The sequence below is a fragment of the Eptesicus fuscus genome, chromosome 11, assembly GCF_027574615.1.
Source record: "Eptesicus fuscus isolate TK198812 chromosome 11, DD_ASM_mEF_20220401, whole genome shotgun sequence".
Taxonomy (NCBI): Eukaryota; Metazoa; Chordata; class Mammalia; order Chiroptera; family Vespertilionidae; genus Eptesicus; species Eptesicus fuscus.
Window position 1 is genome coordinate 65,896,947 of NC_072483.1, and position 23,916 is coordinate 65,920,862.

Here is a 23,916-nt window from a genome sequence, read left to right on the forward strand (position 1 = left end):
CGACGCTCTATCCACTGAGCCAAACCGGTTAGGGCTTTTTTTTTTTTTTTTTAATATATTAGGACTATTACTTCTTGCTAAAGAAAATCATAAAATATCGACTTCAGGCAGAAGGAAGTAAAGAAGAAAGGAAGTTTTATCTATTTAGCAAATCTAAGCAAATATTTACTTTATAAAACAATATTAGTAATGGCCTATGATTGTTCAAGATTATTAGTACAAGACAACAATACAAGTTGAAAGGAGTTAGTTGGATGTTAAGTGTTCTAAGAGTTATGTATTGACCAGTAGGAGGATAAATATGTTGATTAATTTTAGGATGTGTTAAGGTAAATATAAATATTCTATTTTCAGGGATAACTACTAAAGGAATTGGGGGGGGGGGAAGGGGTAACTTCTAAACTACTCAAAAATTGACAAAAATCAATTTATCTAAATGGGACAAGAAACCCAAACTCTCAGCATTTGCAGTTTATTTGATTGTGTACGTATAAAATCCAAAGAATATACAGATAAATTATTAGAATTAATAACTGAGTTTAGCATGTCAGCTATCAATCAAAGAACACACAAAAACTATATTTCTTTATATAAGCCAAAAATAAAAAGTGAATTTAAAAAAAATCATTTATATGTCATCAAAAAATATGAATTTTCTAGGACTAAATTTAAAGAAAGTATGCAAGACCTGTCCCAAAAAACTTACAGCCCCAAGTGAATGATAAAGATTGGAAATTTTATGTGACCACAGGTGGTTGCTCTTTCTCACCTGGTTCTTTACCCCATGCACTTACACCAGGTACCTCCTATGATATCTCTGATGTCTAGCGCCTCTCTGGCATCTTTATCCACACAGTAAAATTTTCTTGAATTCTAATGAGGGACCAGTAACTACCAGCAATGGACATACAAAGAAAACTTCCTTGTCTCCTTGCTTCCTTTCTACTATAGATATTGATATTATTGTTTATTTTTCATAGTTACAGTAGCTCTGAAATTGATTTGAGGTAATATACTATTGACTTGCATTGAAAAAAGGACTAGAGCATGCATAAGGTAAGTATTGTATAGAACCTGAATTAAGGGGCGTTTAGAGAAATTGAAATAAATGTCCATAAAAATCTGTTGTCCTGCTCTACTCCTCATATTGATTTTCATATTAAATATATTAAGCTTGAGAAGCACAAAGTGTGCTCTTTATTCGTCGATACCCATGAACCAGGTTGGAAGGGTCTACAATTATTATCTACAAGATGTAAATTATCTTTGATGCATCAAAGATGTGAAGCTCCATCTAAGACAAAAATCCAGCCTATTACCCATGGGAGATGCTATCTGAAAATATGCATGCAATCTTTGAAACCTTATCAGAGATTTTTTTTAAATTGTTACAACCTTATTATCTAGCTACTATTGTTCTTTTTAAAGGCAGGCCTGCTATGAGTGTATCTTTCTCTTTGAATGATACTAAAACTTCTGTTTCTTTTTTTTCCCACCCCTTTCCTCTCCTCTCCTCCTCTCCTGCTTCCTCTCCACATCTGCTGGTGTTTGTAACTCCTTTATTATGGGTGTGGCCCTCTCCATCAGCCATGTGGGTGGTTGAGCCAAACTCACCCACCTGCCTCTCTGCTGCCTTGCCCGCCAGGAACCACTCCCAGGAATCCAGGTTGGTTGTAGGGTTTGGGATACAGGGGATTAATACATCCAAGTCATGACCAGGGCCTCCTTTTTTATTCTGGCATACCATGAGCCCCCTGGGTACTCAATCCTCAAATTTTTTACCCTGCTTTTGCAGGCTTCCTGGTTTACGGTATCACTTCCACCAGAATGCAAACTCTGCTGTGCACCTTAGCTATTTTTGCCATCAAATTTCACTCTTCCCGTGTCCCATCCCTTCTGGTCCTGCTATCTTCTAGTTTAAAAGACCCTAAGCCATTAATAGGGAATTCAGTATGAAATTCAGACAGAACTTCTTAGTTAGGCAGAGCTAGCCTCATCCCTGAAATCACAAATGGAGGAAGCTTTTCTATTTCTTTCATGAAGGCCTAGGCCTGGCAGTGCTTCTGGTGACGCTTCTCAATGACTCAAGTCCCCTCTTCTCGCAAAGGAGTAACCATCCAAGCTGGTGCAGCAGCCAGACATCTCTCCCTGCTGACCCTCACCCTTTGTCTGCATTGCTCTTCTTTGAGCCCCACACAGTTCTTTAGGAGTTAGCACGTGACAAAAGCAGGTGGTACTATGTGACGATAGCACGTCACCTGGGAAAGAGCACAGACTTCGGTCAGGTTCAGTCAGGCTTGGACCCCATGTGAAGGCACTTAGTTAACACATATTTAAAATGTCAGGGATAGTTGTTATTTGGAGGTCGCATAATCAAATATTTTCCAGGCCAGCACTTGGACTAAAAATGAGTGTGACAGACTCACAAAGATGTTGAATTTAAAGGGGCCTTAAGTTCACCAATTACTACCCAGTATAGCCTGATTTACAATTTTTTTAGAAGAAAAAAAACTCAGATGTCATTGTCATAGAAGCAAAGAATTAGAAGGAATGTTAGAGGTTACAGTGGAAAATAACATGGTATATCATTGAGATGTATGTCAAATCTCAGATCTGTTATCTACCAGTGATATAACTTTGGACTCTGTATTAACCTCTAATCCTTGATTTCTCATCTATAAAAAAAGAGTATAGTTAAGTGACTATGCAAAATACTTTATAGAGTTCTAGACACCTGCTATGCATTAAATCGTGCTCATTTTTGTTAGAAGTACTATAAAGAAGATTGTATAACAGAGTGAAACACTTCCCTAGTTATTTTGGTGAAAGAACAGAAACCGTTGGAAGCTGAGGTAGTTACTGGAACATATTCTGTACTAAAGCCTAGATGCAGCAGAATGCGGGGACATAATGAGTTTTGACCATCCAAACAAATATACACCTAAAACCTTTTAAAAATTAAGTAAAGCACCTTAGGGATAAATAATTCAATAGAAGCATCTAACGGCCTTCGTGGATAAACATATATTATGCAATATGAGCTTAGCAACAGTGATGTGTATATTTTCCCCTTACAGTAAAATAATATATTTGCATCTACATATTTATAGAACGTAAGTCTTAAACATTTTCCCATAGCCCTTATTAAGAAAAGGAAACAAAATTTAAAAGCTAAGATAGCGTGTTCTCTTACTTGATCCTCTTTTCTGAACAAGGAATTTTAGATTCAAAATTATATCTTGAGGTCTTGGTGAAGACTGAGACTATGAAATAGCTTTTAAATGTCCAAAGACAATAAAATTGATAGTAAGTGATTAAATGCATGAAAGCATTACTTGCCACCACCTCTTTACTCAGAGGTATATAGATTCACAAAGCATAGCATCTGAAGTACAGAAGGTTGTTCATATTATATATTTACTTTACATATATTACATATTACTTTGTTGGTAATAGCATTGTTCTATAGTACAACTCTTTTCTTATGTTTCACTAGACATATCTGATATATCTGGTAGTTGCCTGAATGAAAAAGTCTCCACTGAACAGTAATCAATATAATTTTTCAGGATAAAAGATTTCAGTACATTACTAGTAAGTACTGAAAATAGGAAATTACCTGCCATTGGTGTTTACTAATTATGTCCCAAATGAAGTAACAATGTTATAATCATGTCATTTTTTTAACAATAAAGATTGAATTAGAGTGTAATTCATTTGAGGCCAATCTATCTGCTAAGAGTGAGCTAGTTTGTGGTTAATAATGAATGACCTTTTATACTCTCTTTATTTTCATTTAATAATGCCTCACAAAAAGTACACAAACTTAGGTCTTCAACAACATTTTCACTGATTTGAGAGCAAAAATAATAGTGAAGATGTCAACAACCTTTTCTTAAAAAGAAATACCCTTCATTTTTAGATAACATATCATAGTTTCTGTTGCATTGTTACAATGTCCTTTCTTTGAAAAATTATGGTGAGAACAGAGGTAGCAAGGGATTTTTAAAATTGTCCTTATTTTGGAAAATGAAAGGTTGGCCACCTTATTATGTTATTGTTGTTGTTGCTATTTTACTAGCCCAAGAGATTTTTTAAAAAGCTTGAAAATTGCAATCTACAATTATTCAGCTGCCTTTAAATGTTGAAACAATGCATATAACAATGGTTTCTAAATATCTTCAAGGTTTGGATAGTTGTTCCTTGGAAAAATTTACTAAAATCTTATATAATTAATGGGGGCTTTATTGGTCTTTCAGCCACAATTGAACTGGTGACATATTTAATTTGAACAGATGACATGATAAGAAAATCATGATATGATGTCTCAAAGCTAGCAAAGAAATATATAAGTATAGAAGTAAAAAAAAAAAAAGAGTAAACTTCTTACTTCTTATCTAGGAGATAAAACTAGAGAAGTAACAGAAGAGTATAAAAGAAAACTTTCCCACCATTCACTTGTTAAAAATGTAAGACAGATTTTATTTGAGCTACTGCAGTAGGAGAGAGAGATGTCAGTGTAGAACTGAGCTCTACTTCAAATACAACAGGGAGAAAATGGGGATTTATAGCCAGTGGGCAGAGTGAAGGGGTTAGTGAATGGAAAACTTGTAAGAGAAAGTATCAAGGATAGGGCAATTCTTGCTAAATGGCCTAACCGGATTCTTGCAAAGGCTGACCCAGGACTTAGATATCAAGGGAAAACTTGATCAGATAGCAAGGGTGGGCAGATTCCTGCTAAACTGACTTAGCGGGTCAAGATTTGTTTAAAAGAAGGCTCAGAGTAGCCAAACTAAAGTTAGGAGGGAGTCTTTGCCAATAGGTTGGTCAGAATCTGAACATAAAAGAAACTAACACATCATGTGATTTTTTTAAAACAAATCACATTTTGAAAGACTGACCCAAACCCATGTGTTTTCTTTTGTTTTATTTGTTATCATGTAACAAGTTAATCTTTTTGGCTGAGGATAAAATAAGAACATTCACTTTAGCAAACTTTTATTTTGAATCAAGCAAAGCTGTATTTTAAAATTCTTTAAACTCTTCTTGGAGTGTATCATTAAATTAATTTTAACCAGAACAACTTAATTCCTTACTCAAGATCTCTTCTGATAGATGTGAATTTCCTCCCCCCCCCCCCCATATTGAGATGAAAAGATTTAGAAGACAGCTCAAGAATAAATATCCTTAATAGGACTGAGACAATCCAACCAATGGCAATTACTACAGTTTACTAAAAGCATTTTTTAAGAGGGGAAGAAGATAAGGGCACTTGCAAATCTTATTTTTAAAAATGTGTTAAAATCATTAAACTTCACACTATGTTTATTTGATATGTTAGTAACAAACAACAGCAGCAGATCCCTTTTCATTAGAACTATCCAGGGAAATTCTCTAAATTATCTCTTTAGATGTGGCTTATCCCACCATCTGTTACCGCTGCAGAAAAATTTAACATTGAATTCAAGCACCCTTTTGTGCATAATCCTTTGAAGCCAACCAGGATGCTCAGAAAAATAAGAACAAACAACACTAATAGATACTTATTGAGCATCCGTCACTAGCTAGTGCTATTCTAGGTGGTAGAGGGTCCCCTCTCTTTCACTACTTATAGCCTAAAGGAATGGTCAAATATTACAAAATTATACGCCATTTTGACAAGTGCTACAGCAAGGCATGGGTCTTGTATGTGCTGTTGTAATATACAAGAAAAGTGGCGGTCTCACTTCTTGGGATGAAGTGAGGGTGGAAATATGGGCATGGGGATGTGAGGGTGGGAGTGTGTGCATGAAGCAATGGAGAAAGGTGGTAGAGAAGGAGCAGTCTCTTTGACAGAGGGAGGGAAGGAGAAGGTGCGAGAGGTGATACAAGTGGATGGAGGAGGAATTATCCAGGAGAACGGAGGGGGATTGGGAAGGGTATTCCTAAAAGAAGGAACATCAAGTGCAAAGCCCCAAGGGCAAATGAGAATGTGTATTTAATTTAGTGTGTTGGAAAAGTGCTTCTTAAGCTTTAATGGGTCTATGAGTGACCTGAGTTTAATGTCAAAATGCTGATTCTGATTCAGTAGTACCAGGGAGGAACTTGAGTTCCTGGGTGGCTAACAAGCTCCCAGGCGATGTCATTCCTCCTGGTTCACAGACCAAAGAGTTACAACATATAGAGAGCTCAGTTCCCAGGCACTGGATGGTTCTCTGGGGAAATAGCTGACTATCGCATAAGCCGTTGTCATTACTGATGGTGACCTACTTAGTCACACTGCAAGGATCATTAATGATTGCAGCACAGTGGCCACTTAGCGCCTTACTCAGAAATGACATTTCCTTTTTTAATTCTTTATTGTTGAAAGTATTACATATACCCCCTGTTTCCCCCATTGACCTCTCCCAGCCCGCCCCTACCCCCAAGCACAGGAGAATTGACATTTTCTGTAAGAGAGCATGCCTCTCTTCCTATATTTCTAAAGTCAACATTTCAAATTCTGCCTTTGTATCTTTTTTTCCCACATTGATCTCCTTCTTTATTGAAACTCATTTAGCAGTTTCAGCTCGAAACTGCTCTGAAAGGATGTGCTTAATAAATATTGTCAACACTTGTCAAAACCAAAGGAAAATATCCCAGGGAAGAACTTGCAGCCTTACATATTAGGAGCAAGTTATGAGGCTGTATGGTGTCTTGACAGCAGTTCTTTTGATGTCAATTTGAACTCATTTTAATGAATCCCAGAGTTTCGTGTTGCTGCTATCTCTGCCTCATCCTGTAGCAGCCAATGTTCTGCTTCCCTAGAGACTAAGGAAAGTGTCTTTGCAAATACTCTAAAAATTCCATCTTCATCCCAAAGGCGTGGGAACAGACTGGGCTGTGTTGTAAAGTCACCTACTGGAAATTGATACCCATGGTCTAAAAGATAAGTTTATCTACATATAGTTTGGGATATCAGGCATCATTGAATTGATTTATAATGTGTTTCTGGAGACTAGAAGATGGTTTCACTTTGAATTTTGGTGCAATGGAGTTGAATCACATTTGTTATCAAATAAGACTGATTTTAGTCCCATTGTGTGACTCTACTGCCTCATTTAATTCTCACAATATACAAATATATGTTTTAAAAATTATTTTATGAATGCTATACAGACTTAGCTTTAGAACAAATGGAATGAGCCCTGAAGCCAAGCAAGACTTTCAAATTCCCTTCCTCACCTTCATTCCAACCAGGATCTTACAATCATCTTATAGACAGAAGGACTTTCATAACAAGATATATGTGGGTAGTACACTTACCCCTCCTAGCACCTGCCTAGCTCAGCATTTCCAAAACATTTTTATGTATAACAATTACTGTAGCACCTTGTCCACTTGAAGTCATATACAATGTGCTTTGTGGGAAAACAAGAAATTTTCCACGTGTGATCTTTTCATTTTCTCGGTGTTTCTATTGCTTTTGAAAGTGCATGCTCTTTTCATGGTATCAGCCTTCCTTCTGATTATATATGTTCCCCTCATTTAAAAAAGATAAAATGAGTAAAGACAGAAAGACATTATTGTTTTAACACTTGCTTAGAAAAGAGGTTAACAAAACAGAAATAGACTCAGAGATGCAGAGAACAGACTGATGGTTGCCAGAGAGGAGAGAGTTTAGGGGGTGAGTGAAAGAGATTAAGGGATAAAGAAGTAAAAATTGGAAGTTACAAAGTAGTCATGGGAAATATAGTCATTAATAGTCAGTAATAACGGTATGGTGCCAGGTGGGTACTGAAAATATTAGGCGAAGCACTGTGAAGTGTATGATTGTCTGACCACTCCGCTATACACCTGAAACTAATATAAAATAATACAGACTGTCAACTGAAATTGAAAAATAAATTTAAAAGAATAAAATTAAATAAAATTGTTAGAAAGATATTAACAGATCCAGAAGTCAGGCAGATGCATTGCATTCACCTAACCACTGGCTGCAGATTTATATTTACAATGGAATAGCTCACAGTGTCTCCCAATTACAAAAGGGAAGCCAACATAGAAATGTCAGCAGGAGGATTTGCAGCGGGCAGCCAATCACCAATCTGAAATGATTTGTTATAAACTCCATTATGCTTCTTCCTTCCTGAATACGAAGAGGGCTCACTGGAATGTGTTCTCTTTTGTGTTTTGGCACAAACAGCAACTCGGAGTCACCACTGATGTGTGAGGTTCCAGCAGCCCAGCAGGGCGGGGCCAGCGGCACCTCAGGAAGCAGCCTGGGGAGCTCCATCACGGCCTGTAAGAAGGTAACCTTGTCCGACACCACCTTCTGCTTCCTGATTTAACTTGAACACTAGTTTAGTTTGACTTTTCAAGCACTTTTTCTAAAGCAGAAACAACAAAACAAGCAACAGAATACCCCACAATTGTTTGCCATAACCCCTAGTGACATTAAAAAATGTAATTCTTGGAAATGATCAGAAAATTCAAGCAGTTCAGAAAGATGTGACTTGAAAGTTATACGCGTCCAGGGCCACGGCACCTCAATTCCAACCGCCTCTTAGTCCCTCTTCCCACATTTAGCCAAGGGGACCAGCTCTTGGATCGCCATTCAGAAAAGTCTTCACAGGCTTTGAATGGCACACCTTATATTAGACACCTAAGTCGGTATCTAAGAAAAATGCATGGCTCTTCTCCTTTTGATATTTTTTTAAAGAGAAGGGTGTGCTTGGCTTATTTATTAGAAGAAATAAAATTGCATGTCCTAGACTATAGACTTTTGCAACAGTGAATGGACCTGGAGAGAATTATGCTAAGTGAAATAAGCTAGTCAGAGAAAGACAAGTACTATATGATTTCACTTATATGCGGAATCTAATGAACAAAATAAACAAAATAGAAACAGATTCACAGATACAAAGAACAGACTGACAGCTGTCAGAGGGGAAGGGGCTGAGGGGCTCTATAAAAAAATGAAGGGATTAAGCAAAAAACCACAAAATTGTAGACACAGACAACAATAATGTGAATACCAGAGTGAAAGGTGGGTAGGGAAGGTAGAAGAGGGTAAAGGGGTGGTAAATGGTGATGGAAGGAGACTTGACTTTGAGTGGTGAACACACCATATAATATACAGATGAAGTATTATAGAATTATACACTTGAAACCTATATAATTTTGTTAACCAATGTCACCCCAATAAATTTAATAAAAATTTAAAAAACATCTCATAAAAAAATCTTGCAGAGACATTTGCAAAAAGTTGTCATTTAAACAATATAAAGTCATTTACTTTAACAACTTTATCTTCCCAGCCAATTCAACTTAAGGCCCAGAAACTTAATTTCAGATTCAGTTAAAAAAAAAAAAAAGAGTCATTTACTTATTTAAAAATCAGGTCTGGGAACTCCTGGAAGAACTGCTTGGGGCTGGATATCTAGTTAAAAAATTAAAACCAAAACTCGATCATTTATTCTAAAGGACTTCATTAGTATATATAATTGATTCGAGAGAGAGGTGGTGGGGAGAGAGAGAGAGAGAGAGAGAGAGAGAGAGAGAGAGAGTGAGAGAGAGAAACACTGATTTGTTGTTCCATGTATTTATGCATTCATTGGTTGATTCTTGCCTGTGCCCTGACGGGATCAAACCTGCAACCTTGGCATATCAGGACAACACTCTTAACCAACTGAGCTACCACTCAAGGCCAGTACATATATATTTTATACTTACAATATATTTACAAATATATCTACAAATAAGAAAAGTTTTAAATATACTCTCACACTTTCCACAATTATTTCTAGAACAACCAGTAGTAAGTTGAACATGTGAAATTACCTGTTTTACAGGTCAGACTGATGAAATGTTTGACAATTTCATATGGTTCAACCTAAATACAGTCAAAATTCTGAAAGATCTTGGACAGAGATGCAGTGCTAGATCACAAATCCCACTATTGAAGCATTTAGAGTGTAGTTTTGGAGATCATACTGGCTTCTAATGTGAAAAGTCAAACAAAATTCAAAACTCAAAAGATAATTATGTAAGACAACTATCTCACAATAAGTCAAGATAGTATAAATTAGGTGAAAAACTAGTATTATGGGCATTAAAAGCTAAGAACATAGGCAGACCCTGGGCCTGCAATAGATAGCAACTTTAAGCAGGAAAGTAAACCTTAGTTTGGACTTTGGAGTATGATTAAGCTTTGAATGAGTGAAAATAATACCCAACCAAACTTAGGAAGGGCTGCTACAAACTAATGCAGAAGAACTCGACACTTTTGTGTACTGATAATATAAATTTTTCATAGTGCATTTCTTTCATTTCAAATATCCTCTTAGGCTTACATAATAATTGCATTTAAAAACAGTTTAACCCAGTTGGTGTTGCTCAATGGTTGAGCCTTGACCTATGAACCAGGAAGACATGGTTTGATTCCAGGTCAGGGCATATACCCAGGTAGCAAGCTCAATCCCCAGTGTGGGGCATGCAGGAGGCAGCTGATCCATGATTCTCTCTCATCATGGATAGTTCTATCTCTCTCTACCTTTCCCTTTCTCTCTGAAATTGATAAAAATATATTTTTAAAAATAAAGACAGTTTAGTAGACATATATGCCATTCATCATATACCATGTGGGTTCTATTAGTTTTACTTCTTTTGGAAACAGTAGCTCAACAATATTTTCTTCTTTGTATCTAGAACATAGACTCTCAATAAAATAAGATATGGACCATTGAACGATTCATTACCCTTATTTTATTACTGCAAGCTGATTTAAATTATTATGGGTCAATTCTTCTTAAAATCTTATAAATCACAGATAATGGGACTAGGAAAGTGAGGATCTATATGTTCATATGCATATATAATGTATGTTCTGTACAAAAGAGGCAAAAGGAACAATGACAGCTATATCTTAGAAATAGCAAAGCTATCCAGCTGAATCACCACTCTTCACAGTCAATCACCTTTAATAAGAGTAACATGGATAATTGAAATCCATTGGTAATTCCCCAAACTCATTTCATGCAATAGCTTCATCTTCTTTCCCATCAAATCTTCTTATCTGAACTGACATGTTACTAATTTAACTGGTGGAAGAAATAAAAGAAGGTTCCAGAAGATAATACATTAGTCAAATAATCAGCCTTTGAAAAATTACAAATTGACTTCATTTTTTTCATTGCTTCCTGATGAATTGTTAAGACTTTCAGGAATCCTATCCAGATGCAATTGCTTCAGCTTCTCTTTGCTGTTGGAGAAATGTGGTCACTGGAATTCATAGCTATGAAAAGCTTTGGCCTCTGGAAAGAGACATTGGTAGACTTATTTGAAGGAGGAACTCATTAATATATATTTTTGTCAGTGATGGACTGCCTTTCCCCAGAGTCAAAGTGACCACACCACTCCTTCATAATTTAATATTGTCTTGGAGTTTTGTTAATAAACCCCTTTTTTGCTCTCAGTAGTTCTGCTATGCACATTAAGTTATATAGTTATCCAAGCTCTAGCCTCAGAATTATCTTTTCTTTACCGCCTCTCCTTTTTCTAATATTAGGAAAGTTATCAGATAAGTTCACACGGAAGTGTTAGTGCTTGTATGGCTTAGTATAGCTTTGACAAGTAAAATCTTAACTACTATTACTGATGAACTAGTACCATTGCCTCCCTAACTGACATTGATAACTGAGCCTATTGAACTTGGACGTGACTTCAGCATTCTACCCATCATGAAGCTCCAAGCAGACACAGTCAATCTGTCCAAGTTGGACTGTAAGTTAACCTCTATGTCACTCTAATTTAATGAGCATGAAACCCATGAAGAAATTTTAATGTATGAAATATGATTCTCCAAAGTAATGCATTTAAAATTATACAATTTCAAAATAGTACAGGAAAAATGGGAGAGAAAGAGTTGCTAGTGGACAGTAAACACTAGAGCCTTCCATAATATTCCTTGAATTGTATCTCACACAAATATTGCCTTGTGTTCTACCTTCTCATGGGACCAGTCCTTCTTGTAAGACAATACAGCCACCACTGTTAAACTGAATCACAGGGATTTTCCTTTAAATGAGCTAAGTGATTATAAATGCTGTCCTTTTACATACATTAAACACTAAGTGAAAGATCTTTGTATATCCTTAAAATAAATAAAAATCTGTTATCTTTAGTGTGGCAGTTGGACATGTATAACAAACTTGAACTTGGAATTTAAAGACCTGTCTTAGATTCCAGCTTTCTCTTCTTACTGTGTGATCTTAGGCCAGTGACATAACTTCTCTGATTCAGATGTCTTAGGGCTGGTATGATGTTGAAGGTTTGTGTGTAAGTCCTTGGCATACATAGTTGATACTCAAAAATTTTAGTTGATTCCAAATAAATGATCTTTACACAGACGAATTTTATTGTGATAGAATTTTAAAACTAATTTTAAAAGTAATCTGAACACAACCTGCAGTGTGCCCTCATTGTTGAATATGCATTAAATTTTCCTCCACATTGAAAGCATTTTAGTCAATGTCATATCTCACAATAGCTGGACATTTTCAATCCATGCTTTATTTCATGATCTGAAGACCTGCTATTTGGGATATAGTAGAACCAAGTTTCTGAATAGGACTTATTCAAGGAAAGAATTATTGGAGAAAATCAACACCCCAAATATCTTCTTTTTATGTGATGTTAATGAAACCCACCTTAAACTTGTTCTTATCAAAGGCAGCAGACTGAAAACACTTCAATTTCCCAGAGGCAGAGTTTGATCTTTATATGACTTCTGATCAGCTCTTTGAAGTCTCAAGAGCATTCTCTGCCATGACCAGCCTCCTTTAAACTGACTGAAATTTGCTGTCGATATTGGCACAGATACATCTAAAGAATGACAGAATAGATGCCCCTGAGTGCTTCCTTTTATTCTGTAAAATACACTTTCATCTAAGCCCATATCTTCTTGATGACATGTAATTAATTAAAGCAATTCATTGATGTCTTCAGGCATGGGCATACAAATTGGGAGGCTCTTGCACAGTTTGAGCCGTATCTCTAAAGACATTTTTATTAGTCAGAATTGTATTGCTCTTGACCCAAAGCCTCAAATTTCAGGAAGCACATGATGAAAAGGAGTTATAATATTCTGTATCTATAGAAGCTGCTTCCTTAAAGGAAGGAATAACTTTAAAAAGTATAAACTAGAGTAAATAAAATTGAAAACAAAATCAGCATAATTGAGTGTATTTACCTTTTTATGGAAGGAAGACTCTAGGATTTTCCCCTTGGAGTATAAAACACGCCCAGCTCTGTAAACAATCTCTTCTGACCAAGCAACCTGGCAATGGTCTTCAAGCCCAGCTTCGAATACCCTATCCAGATTTTGTTAAATGGCTGGGTGTCCTGCGTTATTGCTGTTCTGCAGGAATAATCAGAGGCACTGAAGAAACGGGGAGATTTTTAAGAAAAGAAAGAGAAGTGTCTTAGTAAAAGTGATACTTTTAAAAAGTGAATCCAGTAGATCAATAGCTGACTCCTTTGAGCAAAGGAAGACTGAAATCTTGGATCTCAGGAGAGGCATCCTTGGAGTGGGGAAAGGAGAGATGAGACCTGTATACAGACAGTGGGAGGAGAAACAAACTCTGCTGAGATGCATGTGGGAGTCAAGATCAGCAGGACTGTATGGCAATGAGAGTTACACAGAAGAATGAATTCTGACTATTTAGGCCAGGATATCATGAGTGGTGGTGCCATTGAGGTCATTGAAAAGAGAGCTTGGGAGAGAAGCTACAGAAAGAAGTCCATGGGTTCAGATTCAGCCCAGTTGCATCTAAAGAGCCAGCCACATAGTTTCCTCTAGAAGCAATTTCCCTGACTGCTTAAGGACACTCCTGTAGGCCCTGAAACACATTGACATCTACGAGCCATGGTTGCACTGAGGCCACATGCAGATAGCAAGGCTCTGGAGGGACTAATTTCCTCTGCCTTCAGCAAAAACAGGTGGATAAGCTGCATGTCCTCTCCTGCCTTTCGAGCAGCCTGGTCCGTGACCCAGAGCGGTGGGGCTGTGCATGGAAGTTCATTCTTTGGAAAATGTAAACTCAGAAGCTCTTTGCAAGAACCTTTGTTTAAAACTATCAATTATGGCTTATTCTTCAGTTTGACTAGGATCCACTTTCTTATTCCAAAGTCAGTATATTCAAGGACTTCTATTCAGGACGCTGCTCCACCTCCCTTTGCCACCAACAATTGCTATACAGTGTTTAAGAATCCAACATTCTTATTCTGTTCTCTACCACTCCGCTTCTTGAGTGCCCTTTTGGCTGTGTGTAAAGAACTCCTGGAAGAATCTTGCTGTGTCTTTTCTTTTCTTTCTTTTCTTTTTAATCAAAAAGTGGGACTTTGAGAACCCAAAATAGCTCAGAACATGCTGTGGAATTGAGAGTTATGTTGTACTGTTAGAATTGGGCAAGTGATCTTTCTTTCTGAATTCTTGTCATAACCTCTGACCTTTATGTTATACTAGTGGCCCAGTGCACAAAATTTGTGCACATTTAAAAGGGAATTAATTAGAGGAAATATTTTAACCTTTTGCACTCGGATGTCGAGTGTGACTTGACGCGGTTAGCATTAGAATAAAGGAATCGAGAAAAAAAGCAAGTGAGTGCAAAGGGTTAATATTGCTATTTGCCCTTTCTCTATAATAGAAGTGCCAGAGATGAAAGAAAATTAGTAAAATGTATATGAAAATCTCCCTCCTGTCAGAGTCTGGGCATACCGCAGGACCTAGAATCAAGTCCCCGCCCTCCACCCACAAGCACTTCGAAAACACAGGAGACCCAGACCCAGCTGGCCCCACCCCTGTCAAGCCCCTTAGGATTGGGGGGTGCAGCCTCAGATCCCCTAGCCCGGCACCGGGTGTGAGGGTGCAGTCTCAGGTCCCCCATTAAGCCCCACCAGGCAAGGGGCACAGCCTGAGGTCCCCCAGCCTGAGGTCCCCCAGCCTGGCGCTGGGGCTATGGGCATGGCCTGAGGTCTCCCAGCCTGGTGACGGGGCTGGGGGTCGCGGCATGAGGTCTCCCAGCCCGGCACCAGGGCGGGGAGTGCAGCTTGAGGTCTCCTGTCAAGCCCTGTGGGGCGGGGGGCGCGGCCTGAGTCCCTCGCCCAGGCCAGGCACCATGCAGCCTCAGGTCTCTGCTGTTTGGTTGTGACATTATGGCATCCTGGCTAATTTGCATATTCCTCTGTTATATAGATAGATACTAACCACCTCTAGTCACAAATGGAAGGGGTCTGACATTTTTTAAATATCTAATTTGGCATTCAACATTTTTCTTCCTGTCTGCAGTATTTAAAGAAAGACTTGCCATCTTTGCTTCCTAACACAAACCTAAAGGCACTTTCTCTTTCTTCTCAGTCCCCCATCCAAGAAACACTCTCAGCTTTGTAGCCTGGAGTAGACACTATGCTTTCCCTGGTCTTGATAGCACTCTCCTTTCCTGTATCCCGCCAAGCTTGTCCTTCTGATTAAAAGTCTCAGTTTTCAGTTCTGCCTGTGTCAGAGGGGGAAGGGCGTGGCCCAGATCAATTTGAACAGTCTTCTAACGGGGCATTCTGGCTCATGAGCCCCTCATCTGTGAGACCACATTTCCTAGGCTTATTTCTGTGTTTTGGGATTGACAACCCTAAAAGGCCTCTGCAAGGACTCATACTCTCCAGGATGGAGAGCATCCAAGAAGCAGGTGTGTCTATTAGCAAATTCCGTGTCCATTTGCATACAACTTGCAACTTGAAAAGTAGCTGTTTCCAGTAGCTTCTTCCAAAGAAGAGAAAAAGTCTGAGAAATGAGAATTATCACTTTCTTACCTTTTTCAAAGGCCAAAGGCATGCACTAACACTCAGGTGATCCATGAACATTCAACGTAGTGTCCCTTTGTCCAATGGCAAATTCTGCATGACCTCCACTTTGCACATCTACACAAAACCATCCCAAATCAATGGCAAGGATGTGCATTATATATTTCCCTACATGCATAATTTTATCTCACATTTTGCTTCTTCTAACATTAGAAATCACATCCTCCTCACATATCAACATGTTAGCATATACTGATTCAAAAAAGCAATTAATCAACTGTTCTCTATTTATATGTCTAATTTGATTTTGTTTAAATGATTGCTGACCACTCATTAATTAAACTATATTTGCATTTCCTGAGTATATCTGTTTTTGTAACTCTTGCATTCTGTGCTTGAGACACAAACTCTGTTATCACTTTTATGTGGAAAAAGCTCTGATCAACTTTCAAAGCATTCTCCAGCCAGCTGGCGTCTGCATAATATGGCAGAAACAAACAAGCATGGTTTGAAACTTCTGAATTGTCCTCGGTGACAATTCTTGTGACTGCTTTGAAATACAATGTTGTTTTCAGGATACAAATAATCATGTGGCCCATGAAAAGCCAGCACCTGTCTGAAACTATCATTAAAACTGCCTGGTTCACTTTTTGCCACATTAGGATGCACTGTGGCCCAGGTTAACATTTGAAGTCTCTTAAGTTATATGCATGGAGATATTAATTTCAAAGATGAGAGGTGACCTCATTAGTAAACTAGTGGATTATAGCAGAGGGCATGTGCAGGGAAATAATTGGAGATGAAACCTAGAAAACACCTAAATTGAGCAGAGAACAATACCCTAAACATGGGAACTTAATAAATATTCATGAGATGATTAACAGGAGGGAGCAGAATTAAGATCTGTCTTGAAGGCTAGGCCATAGTTTGGTAAATATCCCATAACATTGTAGGCTTGCAGACAGCAAATATTGTCTTTCTTCCTTGTTTCCCAGGGCTGAGCCTAGTGTCTAATGGGACTAGAAGGTAAAGCATTCATGTTTATTGAGTCAATTAATCAATTTAGGTTGAAGTCCAGAGAGAATATCATAACAGCAGTAACCTGTTATTTATAATAATAACTGCTTTTTGTTAACACCTCAAATAATCATATCCTTTATTATTTCTAATGTTAATTAAAAATCTCTCCTTGTGAAGGGTAACACCACCCTCATTTTGTCAATGGGGAAACTGAGTCACAAAAAGGTTAAGTGACTTTCCTGAGGCTGCACAGTTAATGAAAAAAAAAAGGAACTTGAACTAGATTTGTCTTCACAACTTAGGTACTTAACCCTTACTCTGGTTTCAGTGAGCAAGGTGGATCTGGAGGATTTGGGGTGAGAGAAATAGAGAAGAGAGATGGTTCCAATGCGAATTGTTTGGTCCCTGTGGGTGTCCAGGCTTCCCTACCCACCCTTCCCAAGTATTGCCCCGACCCCTTTTATTCTCCAGGGCACCACGGTGAATTTCCTCATATTACCTACCATAATTTGTAACAAAATGTGTTTCAATGCTCCTTTATCTGTTGTTTGGTTCCCTTGCAGACTTGAAGTTCCGTAAACATGGAGATCAGTTCTGAATTAGTCTATTGTGTTACCTGGAAACTCGCCCATAAGATGCACTCAAATGTTAAGAGAATTAAAGAAAAAATTAACTTTGGAGGACAGACTATAAGACTAGAAACAGACAAAGATGTTCCAGATGGCACGGGAGTAACAAGGAGAATTGTTCTGTCTTTATCTGCAAATAGGGAAGCCAAGGAGTCAGATTTCTTTTAGAGACAGGAATTAGGGAAGGAGGGGGTGGGGTTTAGACACAAAGAGTCCAAGGTGATAGCAAGAGATCCAAGAGTTACAACTAACAGTGAGAAATGGGAGAAGCCAAGCTCCAGGGAAAGGTCAAAGTGGAAGCTGTAGAGCAGTGAGTCACCCTCCAGGTAGTAACTAATGTCTAGAAAGCCCATGAGCTCTCAGAAGAAAATGACTGAGGGGAGTGGAAAGAGTAAAACGCTGAGGCTCTTATGGCATCAGAGGAGGAAAAGTAGTTAGAAAGAGGGCAGTTCCCTCCCCATCCTCCCCAGCATCCCAGACAACGGAGATGCATCTTCCAACACTCTGGTCAGGTGCATCATCTCTTGTTAGCCCTCCTGCAGGAGGAACTGGCCACTCCATCCTGGGTGACATCTGACCTGCTTGCCATTGATCAAAGACCTGCTTACTTTATCACAGTCCTGTGAGTGCTTGCTCTCCCTGCTAGAGATTAAATCCCAAAAGGACAGCAGACATTTTTGTTTATCTTAATATTCTGTGTCAAACATCAAAGAGCACAACAAACCTTTGTTGACCCAATATTGACTTAAGGAGGAGATTAGAGAAGCAGGAGGAGAAACATAAGAATGGAGCATCACAAATAATAAACAAGAAGCCTGGATGACGTGGCTCAGTGTTTGAGCATCAACCTATGAACCAGTAGGTGAGAGTTTGATTCCTGGTCAGGGCACATGCCCTGGTTTCGGGCTCAATCCCCAGTAGGGGGCGTTCAGCAGGAAGCTGATCAACAATTCTCTCTCATCATTGATGTTTCTCTCTCTCCCCTGCCCCCTCTCCCCTTCTCTCTGAAATCAATAAAAATAAAGTTTTTAATTAAAATAATAATAATAAACAAAGAGAATTTGCCCTCTGTTGTGCCAAGATCAATGAAATGTTAAGATGGAAATGGTATTGTGTAAATTTTACTGCATTCTCACATTAACAGCTATCACGTATCAATTGCCTACTCTGTTAGGAGTTAGCCCTTTACAAACATTTTGTTATCTGAGCCTTGGAACAACTTTGTAGAATTGCTTTAATTGTCCCTCTGTAATAGATACAGAAACTAACTCCCACTGAAGTTAAATGACTTGCTCAAGCTCACCCACAAAGTGATGAGATGGAATAGAATTTCAGTTCTGCCTCCAAACCTCTGTGCCTACCCATAAGTTACTGTCTTCTCCAACCTCAATTACTTTAAAAAAATTTAAGGCAATGTTTAGGGCAGTGTCCAGGCTCCTGTAAGTCTATCTCACCCACCCTTTTCCATATCAATACTAAACTCCTGCAACTTGGTCATCTCTATAAAAAAGAAACGTGTAAAATAAAGCAGAAGGATTTTTTTTTTCTTTATCATTTAGGACGTTCATGAAATTTTAAGAGCATATGTGCCATTATTATTTCAAACTTGTGAATGCACAGCACGTTCACTATTAGCTCTTCATCTGAAATAAGTGAACCTGCAACTAAAAATAGCAGATAAATAAATGAGCCATTGAGAGCCTGCTGAGTTTTATTCTTTCCCCCTCAGAAAGTGACTCTCTCAGTGGGGAGATTATATTCATAAAGCTTCAAAATCATTAAATTCTCAAGCACACATTCTTCCTTCAAGCATTTTTGTTTTTCTAATGGTTTGTCTAACCGTTAAACCAAAAGTTTTTCACAGGTTATAATTGCTTTACATATGATGCTAAGTGGTTTATTAAAGCCTGCATTTTTATTCCCTTTGCTTCTTTGCCTCTTGATATGCTTGGGAAAAGGGAGGAAGGGGGTGGGGGGAGAATGGAGGAGGAAGGGGTGAATTACTGTATGTTATGTGTAGAAGGGACCTTTAGATGACTTGATTTAATTCTTCACAAAGGGCGAACTGAGGCTGGGAGCTAGTGGGCAAGTTGACCACACAGACAGTAGAATCGGGATTGGAATTCAGCCCTCCCAACCACCAGACCAAGGCTCTGAAGGAGGGGAGGATAAATGCATAGACTGGGATTTGGTAAAACCCAAGAATGAGAAATTATATAATTTTACCAATTGCAATGGAGCACTGCCTAATGAGGGCTTTGGGGCCAGAGAACCTGACTGAAATCCTAGTTACCCACTAACTGGACAAATTATTTACCCTTCTAAGCCTGGGCACAGGGAATAATCATTTCTACATTAGCCAATGTTTATTGGGCTCTTGCTATGAGCCAAGCACTGTTTTCAAGCACATTAAGTATATTAGCCCTTAAATTCTACCTCGTAAGTCTGAATTATCCCAGAGAGTTCTCAATAAATCTACTATTATTTGGTCAATAATTCAAGAATAAAAGTTTTTTTTAATTAATTTATTTTGAAGATCTAATTGTCTTTTTTTTTTATGTGCCCTTGACCGGAATCGAACCTGGGACCCTTTGATTCATAGGCCGACACTCTATCCACTGAGCCAAACCGGCTAGGGCAAGAGCAAAAGTTTTTAATAACAATCTCTAAATATTTATAAAATATATGAGAAAACAATTAAATTATTAATCTGATCAGGTACACTATTTTTTAAGTTATGATGAACAAACTTTAAAATTTAAGGTTATACAGTGAATGAGTACTCTCACCAAAGATGCTCTTTTCAAAACATCTCTTAAGAGTTGAAAGACTTAGTTTCATTTCCAATTCCACTTCCTTGCTCTGCCATGTGGCTTCCTTTAAAGCACAGGTGCACCTTAGAGAAGACACTCAGTACCCAGGACATAGAACCGCCAATGCAAAGTCTTTCTAGCACTTTCCACTGAGTAAGCAGGTCCATAGGCTGTTGACTTTTTCCTCACTCCTAGGATAGGGTGAGACAAGCCTTTATATAGTTTTAGTTATTATTTATTTTAAAGATAGGTAAAAAATACCCTTAAAATAGAAGACATGACAGATTACTCTTTCTGTGCTTATTTCCCAGAAGAAATCCAACAGGTAGCAATTACCTCAGTCACGTCATGAGACTGTCTCTTTCACAGCTTGGAGCACCTCGCAGGCTGATGCTTTTTGGTGTCTTCTCTGCCTCTCTGTGTTTCATAAGGAAAATGTGCTGACCCAGCTCAGCACTTTTCTGAAAGACCCAAGCGTGTTGCCTCTGAACTCTATTCTTCTCCTAAGGCTGACCTAGGACAAGAATGATTTGTATGCTCTGATAACTTATAGTTGCTTTCTTCTGTTACAACTATGATACTATGGTGCCCTGAAGAGATTAGAATATAGAAGAAGTCCAGGCCCTGGCCGGGTAGCTCAGATGGTGAGAGCGTTGTACAGATATGCCAAGGTTGCAGGTTCCATCCCCGGTCAGGGCACATACAAGAGACAACAAATGAATGCATAAGTGAAATAACAAATCTCTCTCTCTCTCTCTCTCTCTCTCTCTCTCTCTCTCTCAATCTTTCTCTAAAATCAATAATAATTTTTAAAAAAAGAAGTACAGAGCTTAATTTTTGAAGAGTGAGCTAAGAAGTGTTTCTAGGCAGAGGACTTATTAAACTGCATTGTAAAGTACTATTAACTAGTATATTCATTTGATGCCTCCATTTTAAATCTCTAATGTTCTCATGATGCCGTGAAGGCTTTGTTTTATTGATGGCTGTTCCAAATTCTAAAGCTCAAAACAAGGTGAGGAGCAGAAACATAATGGCATGAGTTTGGGTTAATGTTAACTGGAACAGATGCAAAGGCATGCTTTCCTTTGTGAAAGTAAAATACTTGCCAAGTGGATGAATTCAATTACAATTTACATCACAGAAAGTTTCTCCTTCTTGAAGAAAAATGTCACTTCAGCATTTCATTAATTAAAACTAACTTTAAAATGGAAGTCCATAGGAAAATGTAGTTATATTTACAAAAATTAGATGCACATAACTTATCAAAAACACATCCCAAATTAGACCCATTGGTATGGGTTATGGGAAGCAGCATTGTTACATGGCTTCACTCCCAGGCCTTGGTGTCTTCAAAACCAGACCCAAAATTGGGCTCTGAGCACTTGGCAGGAACTTCAATATCTCTGAGTCTCAAGATGATATTCAAAATAACCATTTCTGTGAAGAGTCTAACCTTTACAATGATTTCTACCTTATAGCATTGCAATGAGGATTAAATTTAAAGCGGGTATGTATATGAACATGTAGCCCATTTCCCAGCACATGCTAAACATGTAAGTAAAATAGTAAAAGTTATTAATACTACAAAATGCAGAACTATAATTACACTTTTGATGAGACTATTTACTAAAAAAATTGTCTTCACATATCTGAAATGCTTTCAATCCACTAATTTCAAATGAAAGCATCCAACTTTCTATTTTCCTTTGTAGTCTGTCTCAAATAGTAACAATGAAAATCATGTATTGAGAGGATAACCTGCCATCTGCATGACTTATCAATTCACTGAATACCTCAATGATCCCACCAGGGGGGCATTATTAACTCTATTCCAGATGTAGAAACTGAAACTCAGAATTTCATCAGCTGCCCCAGTTAATCCTGCTACAAATGAGCATGTTACGTTTTCAACCCAGTTAGCCCACATATGCCCATGCTCTTCAACTCTACTTTATGCTGGAAATAAAAGGGAATGGTAGTGGGGAGGTGAACTGAGAGCCTGTTTCTTACTTTAAATAAATTAACCTAAGGCAATAGTTCTCAAATTTTGGGGGGGATCAAAATATCTTTGCACTCTAAAAAAATGTGAATTGGGGTCCTCACAAAAATTTTTGTTTATAGGGGGTATATTAATTGATACTTCTGTATTATATAGTATAAATTAAAGCTAAAAGGTTGCTTATGTTTATTTATTTAACTTTAAATAATAATACCACTTAAAAAACAAATTATTTATTTAAAAAATAATTGTAAAAGAATCATAAATAAGCACATTACACGTGAACACACATTTTTTGTAATATATCTGTTTTAAAAAAAAAAAAAAAACATTTTAGTGAGAAGAGTTAAGGAGATTTGCTTCTGCGTTCATTCTGTTGCACTGTCACAAGCCATGTGGAATCTGAAAAGCCCCACCGAGTACTCATGAGACCACGAAAGTGAAAAGGGAAAATATCATCTTACTATTATTATAAAAATCATTTCACCACTGGACCCTCTGAAAGATCTCAGGGACCCCCAGGTCCAAGCTCACACTTTAAGAATCACAGTTGAGGTAAAACCTGTAAGTGAGCTGAGTTCTAGTGCCAGCTTCAGTCTGCAGTGACAACCCAAGTTCATCTTTCAACTACCTGCTCACCCCCAAAGTGTCTCTTTACATTGTTCTGGAAAAGAATGATGAAAATTTGTCATCTCCGGGTAATAATAAACATTGAGTGGGGAAAGATTTAAAGGTAATAACATCACTTGGCTAAAACAAAAAATGTTATAGAAAAATGTGTCAAATACATTTGGTTAGTTCACTCTTCAGAGACAAAAATGAATGTATTTTTATCTTTATAGAATGACAACCCGTTGTTGCACAAATGAAATGTAATTGAAGTGTCATTCTATTTCTCTGGCATTAACCAAACTGATTAAATCTGTTATATTGCTGAAGTAAAGGTACTAGTCAAATATTAGCAGACATGTATCCTAATAAAATAAAGGGTACCAGAAGAGCATCGGAAATCTTACACAAGATGAGAAAATCTTATGAAATATTTAGGTAGTATTTAGACATGGAAGAAATTGAATCTAATGATTATTTATGAGATGGCATCTTCAAAATGTGTTGGCTAAGAAATACAATTTTTATTCCTTGCTTTAATCCAAGCCCAGGAATAAGGTATTTGTACAGCACATTTGGTTTTGTTAAATCATGTGTTCAAGTGTGTGTTGTATTAGCATACTATTTCTAAATGGGAAAAAATGATGGTTGTGAGGCACTGTGCTCATTCCTGATAATTTTTAAACTTAAAATAGTACCATAGGTGTTCTAGAAGGATGGTGCCCTATTTCACAGAGAAGTTAGCAAAGCTGAAGAACTGAAGAATGATCATTTCAGTAGCAATATTGCACCGAAAGGAAAAACATTCCTTTTTTTAAAAAAAAAATTGAAAATATTTAGTGAAAGAGCACTTACACTAAAACAAAGTTTGATCTCCGTTGCCAATTGAACCATTCCCCACCATAAGCATTTGACTGCAAATTCTGCACAAGTCACACATGCATTGTCGTTTTCAGATGCTGGATTTGATGAGAGAGGAAGCATCGGTATTAACATCAACTTCAACATGTTCCTCTAACATCAATTCCTG

At 37.7% G+C, this 23,916-nt stretch overlaps 1 protein-coding gene across 1 annotated transcript in view; it reads left to right on the top strand.

Moving 5' to 3' along the window:
* Window positions 1–1,589: 1,589 nt before the first annotated feature.
* Window positions 1,590–23,916, top strand: part of SPHKAP (SPHK1 interactor, AKAP domain containing) — an 83,151-nt gene continuing 60,824 nt past the window's right edge. The window contains exons 1-2 of the mRNA XM_054723361.1: window positions 1,590–1,666; window positions 8,165–8,270. Of these exons, the coding sequence (XP_054579336.1) occupies window positions 1,590–1,666; window positions 8,165–8,270 (183 nt within the window). The remainder of the gene's footprint in view (window positions 1,667–8,164; window positions 8,271–23,916) is intronic.